General features: G+C 42.5%; 1 protein-coding gene across 1 annotated transcript; it reads right to left on the bottom strand.

Annotated features, from left to right (window-relative positions):
- Positions 1-6: 6 nt before the first annotated feature.
- nr1d2b (nuclear receptor subfamily 1, group D, member 2b) lies at positions 7-8,242 on the bottom strand. The gene is made up of 8 exons (XM_023413193.2): positions 7,777-8,242; positions 5,705-5,935; positions 5,081-5,169; positions 4,407-4,551; positions 2,463-3,184; positions 1,285-1,470; positions 955-1,165; positions 7-304 (listed from the first exon to the last, which is right to left on the bottom strand). The coding sequence occupies exons 1-8, from the start codon at positions 7,793-7,795 to the stop codon at positions 108-110; spliced, it is 1,800 nt and encodes a 599-aa protein (XP_023268961.1). The 5' UTR covers positions 7,796-8,242; the 3' UTR covers positions 7-107.
- Between the last annotated feature and the right edge of the window lie 2,158 nt (positions 8,243-10,400).

The following is a 10,400-nucleotide window of genomic DNA, read 5'->3' as shown; positions in this document are numbered from 1 at the left end:
GGGTGGGTGGGAGGTGTTGCGGAGCTGGTGGTCTCCAGCTGGTGGCCTCCGGGTTCGGTCACGGGCCGATCCAGTTTGTGTCTGGGAGTCAAGTACTGGAGGAAACTTCAGGAATGGACCTTGAAGGCCAGCAGCTGCTCAGAGTGCATATTGTTGAGCGAGCGCAGGTCAGGCAGTTTGAGCAGCAGCTTGGTGAAGATGGCCGACTCGTTGGGGTGGTTCTTGGTGATGAGGCTCCGCAGGGCACGGATCAGCGTTTCCTGCAGGGCCTCCACTGAGTTCACGTTCTCAATGCCAGAACGATCTGGAAGAATGGGTTGCAGAGGTTAGCGTCAGGCTGATGAACAGATTACAGTTTGGAGGAGAGGAACAAAAGTAGGTCATTATTGTTAATGTCTCCATGTTAACTTCCAGACCTTTTCTAAGCTGCTGCTAAAATCCTGATTTTATAACCAGCTTGTTCTTTTCAAACTTGGTGTCGAATACATCAAACAGGTTTTCTGTGTCACAAATACAGTGTCTTTATATAAAAGGTCAGTGTTCCAGGGATTTAAGAACCATGCTGATGGAGTTTTCTGGACTTAAGTACTGTCAATACATCTATGTCGGGCACTACAGTTCCCATCATGCTTTGGCTTTGAGAGACGTAAGCAAGTAGCATTTCTATGGAGTAAGTGAGTTTATGTTTATATAACAGAAAATGTAGTTTTTCTGTTGATTAAATCATCATTTTCTTTAATTCTGTTATTTTGTCTGTTGTAGTTTCCACAACAACAAACAAAATCCTCAGTTTCATAGATATTTCAGGTGTTCTGGTGTTCACCTTCAAAATTCTTGCTAGAATACACTAATAAATGTAAAGTAAAGCATGTTTCTGAAAGGTGTGTGTGTGTGTAGTGTTGTACTTTAACCACAAAGAAAAGAAGCAGGAGGAGAAACGTCATAAAAACCCACCTGCAGACACCAGAACCACGGCAGTGAAGAGGCTCATCTCCTCCTCGCTGAGGCCCAGGTTGATGAGCTTCTCACTGAAGTCAAACATGGAGTTGAGGAGGTCGCTGGCCCCCATGGCCCTCAGAGTGTCCACGCTGTACTTCTTCCCACCCAGAAAGGTCACGGTGCGGTCCTTCACATCAAAGAGAGACGCAAAACGAACCACCAACACCTGCAGAACACCATTGCTGCTCTGTTAGTCCGGGTACAACTGCTGCTGCTGGATTCTGAGCTTTATATAAAAACAGAGAAATATCCGTGGCACATGGCCAAGTGAAATATGTGGTGTACCTCAAAGGTGCCAGCCTTCAGCAGGCTGACCTGGTCGTGCTGGGACAGATCTCTGAAGCCTGGGATCTTCTTGGCAAACTCCACCACCTCCCTGACGGCGGGGGTGAAGCTGTGGGAGAACTCCTCCCACACCTCATGGCCAGATTTCTGAGGGTCCACGTGAGGAGAAGTGTTCATCGGACAAACCTGCGGACAGGAAGGATGGGACAGGAATATAAAACTGTCTGCTTTTAACCTTGAATGAATGAGGGTGAAGCTGACACAGTGTTTCAGTTTGTTCTCTGGCTTTTACTAAAAATAATAGTGTCTGTTGTCCAAGGCTCAAGGTTTATAAAGCTTAAAAATCTGTCTAATTATCCCCAGTAAAAATGACATTCTCTTTGAGTCAGTTTTAATGGAAAGAATTCAGGATAAGGATGTTGTTTTGGGCTTAAAAAGATAACCAATTAACCAATTACCAATTTACACATTTCTACTGAATTCTACTGAATACTGTCAGTTCTCATCAACCCCTTTTTTCAGCCAGAGAAGGCGACAAATCTTCAATAATCCTGTCGTACGCCGAGTGCTCAGCACCAAACAGCAGGCGGATAAAATTAGAGACTAGCTGTTGAACACTGTGTGAGTGTTTAAGCAGCTAAAGAGCCAGACATGTTTCTCAGAAGCTGGTGGAGAGGCCACACACACAACTACATCCTAATGCAGGCAGCTGCTTGCAAACACTTTTGCCAATTTGTAATATGTCAGATGTTATCAGGTCATTTCGCTGCCCCCAGGTGGCCGAAAAAAGAAAAAGAAAAAATATTAGTGAATGCAAACGTAAGTATTTATGACCGAAGTCCTAGAAATCCAATTATCTTTCAGAGGCTGCGGCGCTGTAATTCTCTAACAAAGCCACGACACAGCTGCAGCTGATTCACAGTGTTATGAACTCATCAAACCTTAATGAAAAGCTACTGGTTTCGATATTATGGCCATTTCTTTCTGCCCTGAACTTGCACTAAAACGCATTTTATTTTAATGAAGCTAACCGTATTTTCAGTCATTTTATTTTTCCTTCTCACTGACTTTTAAATGGTATTTTAATACGCTTTAATTCCGTGATTCAAGCATGTTGAATTGGCTCTGTGTTTAAAGATTTATTTATAATAATAAATGGCTCTTTCTTTATATCTCACCAGGTGCATCCTTTTGCCTTCTCTCCACTGGTGCCCACTGTAGGCTCCGCTGGCCGGGCCCTCTGTAGCTGCAGCTCTGAAAGCTCCGTGTGCGTAGGCTGGACAGTGGTTGCCAGCGCTCCTGGACAGTTTGAAAGGGCAGTGGTTGGGGGTGTTGCCCTCTGGGGTCTGAGGACCCAGGCCGGAGGAGGGGCCCTGCGCTGCCATGGTGACCATGTTGTTGTGGTGGTTCCAGGCGTCCTGCCGCTCTTCTTTCCAGAGGTTAGTGGTGTTTTGATCAGAGCCGGTGTTCAGGGGCCCCATGGTGGTGGCGGTGGCGGCTGGGGCCTCAGCTGACAGGCTGCTCCGCTCCTGGTTGTACATGAAGGTCTCCTGGTGGGCCCTGGTCACCGAGCCGATCACCTCCTCTTCCCCGCTGTCGGACGCACTTGGTGAGGCCGAGCTGGGGCTGGTGTCCATCGTCACGGTGGGCTCAGGGTCCGAGCTGGAGTCGGATTGGCTGGAGCACGGTGAGGAGGATGGAGAGCAGGAGGGGGCGGAGCCGGCGTCCCCGGAGGTAGGTTCTGTGGTGCTGGCTGGCAGTGGTTTGGTGATAGGTAGCGTCTGGCTGCTGTGCAGCTGGCTGTGCAGCTGGCTGTTGTTCATCATGTTGTTCATAGCACTCTGCATCTCCAGCAGCATGCGCTGTTTCTCCCGCTTAGGGATTCGGCCAAAACGCACAGCTGAACAGTGAAGAGGGGATTCACTTGTATTATTCTGCTTATGGTTTTACAGTGTTGCATGATCAGTTTAACAGTAACCAGTAATGTGATGCAGTGCAATGCAGTCAGAAATCCCACCCACTAATTCACCCACTCCCTCACACTCAGCTGAGGCAGTTTGCTGTAAACAAAGAGGGGACACTAGACTTGAGGGGAACTCCTCTGAAAAATAACCCTGATGACATCACAGTGATGTCATCAGGGTTATCTCGGCTTGGTTTTGGAGACTATAAATTTATGAAAGAAAGTCTGCGTTACAAACTGAGCAAGGGATTTGAAAGGCATCGGCATTTACCAAGCAGGAATGTAACACACATCCACCACAAGAGTCTCTGCATGTCCCCACATAGATATCAAACAAATATAACATTATAAATATATTCATATCAATAGATACAAACAAATTCATTATAAAAACCATTTAATTATGAAATAATCCAATACTGTATTTTTTTTTAGAACTCAGCCCAATGGTTTGAAATATTTTTAATAATATTGATTTGAGTTTTAAAACTGTTTTGGATTATTTCAAAATTTCATGTTTAAGTAATAGAGTTTGTGTGCATTTATTCATTTCATAATGTCTTATTCATTGATTTAATTTGGAACAATTTGGGTCTTTTGGAGTAATCCTTTACACACATTCAGAGTGTGTGAGTGTGTTAAATAATAAACAATTTGAGAAATATCTGTAGTTGTAAACTTGCATAATGTAAAATATCAGTTGTGTTCTTGATGACAAGGTATCAAGCTGAGGGCAGATTACAATCTTAAGTAATTTACCCATGATGCTAAGTGTCTCCAGCACAGGTAATACTGTGCGTTATGTATAAATGAATATATTAAAAATAAGTAACAAAGCCTTAAAGTGACTTGAAGAGCTGGATGTGTAGAGTGGAGCTCTGATGAGCCTGTCAGTCGCCCCCCCGCCTCACTGTTCTTTACAAAAGCTTTGAACACGGGATCGGGGGTGGGGTTAATGTTGTTGCGCCTTAATATCGGCAGCGGACGTCTGTGTAAAAGGGGGAGGCGGCATGACGGGACAGGACGCCGACGCCGTTGTGTTCCACGTCACGCCTCAGATTCTGAAATGTACTGCGGCTCGTTTTGGTTCAGTGTAAACAAGAAAAGGCAGCGTGACGTCTTCTAAAAAAAGGGTCTAGTAATTACAGCAGATACTCACAGTCTCTGGACATCCCCACCAGCAGGCATTTCTTGAAGCGGCACTGCTGGCAGCGGTTCCTGTTGATCCTCATGATGGGGCAGCTCTCGTTCTTAAGGCACTTCTTATACTGGATGTTCTGTTGGATGCTCCTCCTGAAGAAGCCCTGCGTGTTTCACAGAGACAAGCAGTACAGTGTGAAGCCTAACGTCACACACACACATCAGAGAGACAGGAGGGAGACGAGCACGTATGAGAGAGGAACAGAGCAATATAGAATTTATTTCACCTTTCAATTCTACCTTCTTTATGTTGCATATCAGGCTGAAACATTTCTGTGTGTGTGTGTGTGTGTTCCTGCTCTAAGGCGCACTGTGGTGTGTTTGTCGCTGTGCACTGCTCCCCACAGTTAACTAGGCCACACAGCAACGTGAAGTATGAGGGGCAGCCGATATATAAATATGGGGAGGGTGGACTAGTTTCACAGAGTCTGAGGTCGTAGCCGTGCAGATGGCTCAGTCTGCAGTGACCCACTTCAACTCCGGTCCAAAGTCACATTTCTGTGTCGCAGTGAAAATGAATCTGATTCAGAGTCTGCAGCATGTTTGCAGAGTGTGTGTGTGTGTGTGTGTGTGTGTATATGTGTGTGTGTGTGTGTGTGTGTGTGGGGGGGGGGGTCAGAGAGGTGCCCTCACCTTGCAGCCCTCGCAGGCATGGACGCCATAGTGGAAACCAGAGGCCACGTCGCCACACACCTTACACAGCAGCACCAGGCCGTTGATTTCTGATTGATACAGAAACACATTCTCACAGTTACAATCACAGCAAAATTTTAAATTTAACAAAATAAATTAAAAACAAATAAAACAAGGAAATGATCATTGCAGGGACTTGGGCTAATGACATTATAACATAGCAGGAAGTTGGAAGAGGTGCAGTGAGTCATGACAGTGTTTATGCATTCAGGTTCGATTTTCATTATACACTGAAATTAGCTGAAACCAGCTAGCTGGAAGCTACGACACCAACAGAATACTGGTTTACTTAAAAAATTGATCAACAATCTCAATTATCTGGAAGTTTTTTGTTAATTTTGAGTTTTCCTCCAATAAAATTTACACAATTTATTTTCCTGTAAGACCTTTTCCAACTCGAGCTGCTTCAGTCTTTAATGGAAACATCCTGAAATTAGCATTCTCCCATTTACTGACTGGTTACATGAAAGGTTTGATCAATAATGAGAAGTTTCCCAGCTAAGAACACCGACAAGATCAATGCAATTAGTAATTGAAAACACATAAAAAGAGCGGTGGCCTTACTTGTGATGCCACATTTTGCAGAGGAGGAGGAGCGGCCGGTTTTCTGGGTCCCTGGAAGGTTTTGGCCACCGGCAAGGAGTGTGGGGTCAGCCGTCTGACCCAGCTGGCGGTGGCTGGGCGAGGAGCCGTGGGGTGGGGAGGACGACTGGTAGCTGCCGTTGGAGGAGTCGCTGTGACAGGACTCCGGGCTGGAGGAAGAGCTGGATGAGCTGATATAGGCTATTACGCCTCCTGGTGAAAAAAGGCAGAGGAAGAAAATGGGCCATGATGACGGGCACTGCAGCGGCACTCTGCACTGTGCAGAGCTTTGTGCTGGAAAAGATCACGTTTATATGGTGATGTGTATAACTTGGTGAACCTATATTTCACTAACCAACAGTGCACCTGTGCTTAATGTCTCTTATTCCTCTGTGCCATACAGCTATATTATCAAATACTCAATAAAGCACCAAATGCGGATTAATCCGCATCTGAAAATAGTCCCTAACAAACAGACTACTTCCTCCTGTTTGAGTATTATTACTATACATTTGAATGTTTTCAGCAGAAATGATTGGGTTTGGGGATGAGGGCTGCAAAGTGCTAAGAGCTGTACTAACTAAATGCTGGTTTTATATGGATTTTTTGACTTTTGATTTATTTATTTATTTATTTTTCTTTCTTTCAGTTCTGCTCTCAGCACCGTGACGACTTAATCCTTTGTGTGTTCGGTTGTGCTCATGCTAAACGCCCTGCTGTCTCCTTTCCTTGAAATTAAATGTAACTCTAACTACCAGCGAGCTTAACATAAAGAGGGCAGATCATAATACGACAACAGCTCCCTCAGCCAGTAGGAAGCGAGCAGACAGTCTGCTGCTGCAGCTGAGCCGTTTTTTCCCCCTCAACACAGGCTGACCTGATGTCTTCCCCTGCCATTCTCAGTGATTAGGTAACAGCCATTACATAATGTCAGCTTCACAAGGGTGTGTGTAGTAGGTAGTCTGGCCCGTCCCTGCAGCCGTTCATTACATACACACTCCATGACAAATGGATCTCGTTGCAAATCATATTCTAAATGGGTCGATTTTTATCCAATCAGTCGGTGCATGTATTGATACAACTGATGTGTTTCTCATCAAGTCAGCAGATAACGCACTACTTATATTTTATTTTTATGATGATTTTTTTTTTTTTTTAAACAAATAATGGCTATTAACACACGGAAGTACTTATATAATAAAAGGGAGAAAATATGTGCGTACTAATACATATTTTTTAACAGCAAATGTGACACATGAAAAGAATTTAGTCATCAGTTGTGACCCAATTAAAAGCCCCATTTAACCAAGTCCCTGTCTTTTTTACTTTTCAGTGACTGAACAATGTTAAATTGCATTAAAACTGTCATTTCCGGAAATATATTTTCAACATAAAAGACAATGAAAAACGCGACATAATATACAAAGAGTATTGTGTGTCCCATGGGTCTTGAATGTATTATAACTTAAGGCGTTTTATTCTTTCCTTTCTTTTCTTTTCTTTTCTTTTTTTCTTTTTCTTTTTTCTCAACACGCCCCCACGTGGAGCAAAGCATGTTCTTTCCCGGGGAAAAACTGGGTCACCGCTCGCTGCTATGAGACGCCTCACGTGTATTCGCGGTGAGACCCCACGCCATCTCGCCGGGAGAAATTATGCAACGTCGACGTCACCGCGCGGCTCGGCCAATGAGCGGCGACGCACGGGAAGCGTAAACACAGGTGCACATGGCTATACTGACGGATCCATGTGAGGGGAGACGACTGCAGTGCTGCTGAAGCCAACTACTTGGGTAATAACAACAGCCCACTGGCACTCCTAACCCAGTTCAACATTAACACAACTACACACACTGTTTTTCCTTTAACATTTAAAAATGCCTCGCGCGAATATAACGACCGTTAAAACTAGCAAAACAAGCTTGTAGCATGCTAGTCGTGCTACTTTGACAAAACCTAATTTCGCTAACCTAATGCGGGATGTTGCCACAATATTAATCCCATTACAACAAGCTGGAGCTATTTGTCATTTACATTTGTGTTTTAAATCACACTTACCAGCTTTGGTCGACTCCATATTCTGTGAGTTTTTTGGGGGGTTTTCCTCCTCCTCTGCTACCTCAGTGCAGAAGCCGTTTTTCTGTTTTTAGTGTTTCAGCAACTGAAAAGTCGCTGAATGATTCAGGTTGAGAAACTGGCTGCAAAAGCTACAACATTTAAATAAATGAACGTCACGTTGAAAACTAACTTGTTAAAGACCGTAAAAACCAAAAAAAGCTACGGTCGGTTCACAGCAACAACAACAAAAAAAAAAAAAACTCACATCAAACCGAAGCAAGCAAGTTTTCAAATTTTTTGTTTGTTTGTTTGTTTGTTGTTTTTTTTTTTGTTTTCTTTAAAACGAGAAAATCCGCGGATCGTCTTGTCTTCAAAACAGCCGAGTTACAGCTACAAATTCGCCGTATCCCATCCAAAGATAACGCGTTCAGGGCGCAGCTCCAGTGATATGGAGAACTGGCTTTTGCAGTGACTGTTTCGAGTAGCGATCAGTGTGAAACCATGTGACCCAGTTCGTCGGCTCCTCCCTCCCCTCGCAGCCCCTGCACCGGTGTCAATGTAACCCACTGACATACTTTCACCAGTCCGAGTGAACAAAGACAGTTGGCCAGTGCGGTTGCAACATTTATTAATTACAACACTTATCATTTGGTGGGAATCCAAATTTATACGTGGGGTTTTTTTTTTTTTTATTATTTTATTTTATTTTATTATTATAGGAGAGCAAAGGTAACATTTCAAAATGTCTGATGAAAGATTTTGGCAGGCGTTTCCTCTCAAATTTTTCCATTCTTTTAATCATTTTTAAAAGCAAATTGTTGTAATGATTCAGTGAATCTGATTTCTTAAGGTGGAATTGCTGTTAAGAGCAAGGAATATGTGAAAACTATTAGGGTTATTTTTTATCAGTCAAACTTATTTGTGAAAGTTTTCCTTTGTATTTATGTTTGCATTGCAGCCTGCCTTTCTGTGAATCATTGTACAAATAGAAGACTTTTACACAATTACATCAATAATAGTGATTACGGGATTGCTAATTATCTTAGCCTAACAGTTTGAGTGAAAAGTTGAATCTTTGAAAAAATTGTACATGAATTGCAGGATATCTGTGTGTCCGCCTCTTGCTTTTAATGACAGTCTGCACTGGAGCTGGCGTGGACCTCTGATGAGTCATGTTGTCCCAGCAGGATTTGACAATGTTCCAAAGAGCTTCTTGAGATTCTGCAAACTGCTTGGTTTTTCTCAGTCGGGTTCAGTGTTGAGGTCAGGAGACCGTGAAGGAAAGTCTTTGGTCTTCTTTGTTTAGTTTATAAAATATAATTATGTATATATATATATATATATATATAAATCTTAAACTTGGATTCATGCACGTTGAAATGCTGGTGTTTCTTATCCCACCCCCAGCGTTCAGGCCACTACCAGCCTGTCTTCTTTTGACAGGAGAGTCAAATTCTCCAAAATGGAGTCTTGTGTTCTTTATTCAGCTGTTTTCTGTAACTGCGGTGAAGTTGCCTTTCTGTCTCCCAGGGGACAAAGCTTTGATACTTTGGTCACTTTTTGTCTGTCCGATTGTTTTTGGATACAAGCTTCATACAACTCAAGAAAATCTGAACGTTTTGTACAAAGGAGTTAAGTTGGTCACTGCCCCCAAATTAGCTTAGATTTGATTAAAACATCACATATCTTCTTCATATTTCATGACTTAACTTCTTGTGTTTTTAAATGTTTCTGAATCCTCAAATGTTCTGACTATTTCCAGGCTTATGTGCAAATATTAGAGCTTTAACAACCCTATAAGTTTATGTCAAAGGTCATGCAAAGGTCCATGCTTGACCTTTAAATGGAAAAAGTGTGACAGTTAACTTACTGACTTATATCTCTGACAATATGATGTGTATGTATTTATATATAAATGTTAAAGTGGCTGTGGTTACAGCTGATCCAAGCCAAAGAAATGCTCCAAATGTGAGTCACATAAAGTTTTCTATGGGGAAAATGAAGGGGACTAAAGTATCTTTAGTTGAACAAATGATTTTAACGACAGTTATCTCAATCTACCTATAATTAACCCCTGAAAAATCTAGGTTGTTTTTTTTTATAACTAATGAAAGGAAGGAAAGATACTAGCATTCCTCATATTAGTGACTAATAATAATGTATTACTTTCTTTTCCCTTTGAACATATGCCAGTGTTACGTTGGAAAATTCTTCAAGTAGAGAGTAAATACTAACAAATAAAGAGCTTCATCCTTGACTTTAGTTTCACTCAGTTTGAAGTCCACATCGTGTTCTTTGCAGCTCTGCCAAAACTCCTCAACTCCCCACGAAACAATGTAAACAGTTCTCTTGGTGCATTTTTAAAGAGCAACCAGTTTGTCAAAACATGAGTTGTTTGTTCCCAGAGGAACACACGAAGCCTGTGGTCAGTTTCCTTTTCTTTTCCCTCCTGTGACCTAAATTTGAAGCACAACACATTAAAGGAAACTAGAGAGAAAGGATTAATAATCCCAAAAAATCTGTGTCTACTTTTATCACAGTGACACAGAACTGAAACACAACATTACAATGTGAGTCTCTATGTTTTATGCATTTTATTATTGTAGATTTAAAACAGCCTTTCG

This window comes from Seriola lalandi, unplaced genomic scaffold (genome assembly GCF_002814215.2).
Source record: "Seriola lalandi dorsalis isolate HSWRI2012SDOR001 ecotype SW California unplaced genomic scaffold, Sedor1 jcf7180002054505, whole genome shotgun sequence".
NCBI classification, from domain to species: domain Eukaryota; kingdom Metazoa; phylum Chordata; class Actinopteri; order Carangiformes; family Carangidae; genus Seriola; species Seriola lalandi.
This window is presented reverse-complemented; position numbering and strand designations above follow the sequence as displayed.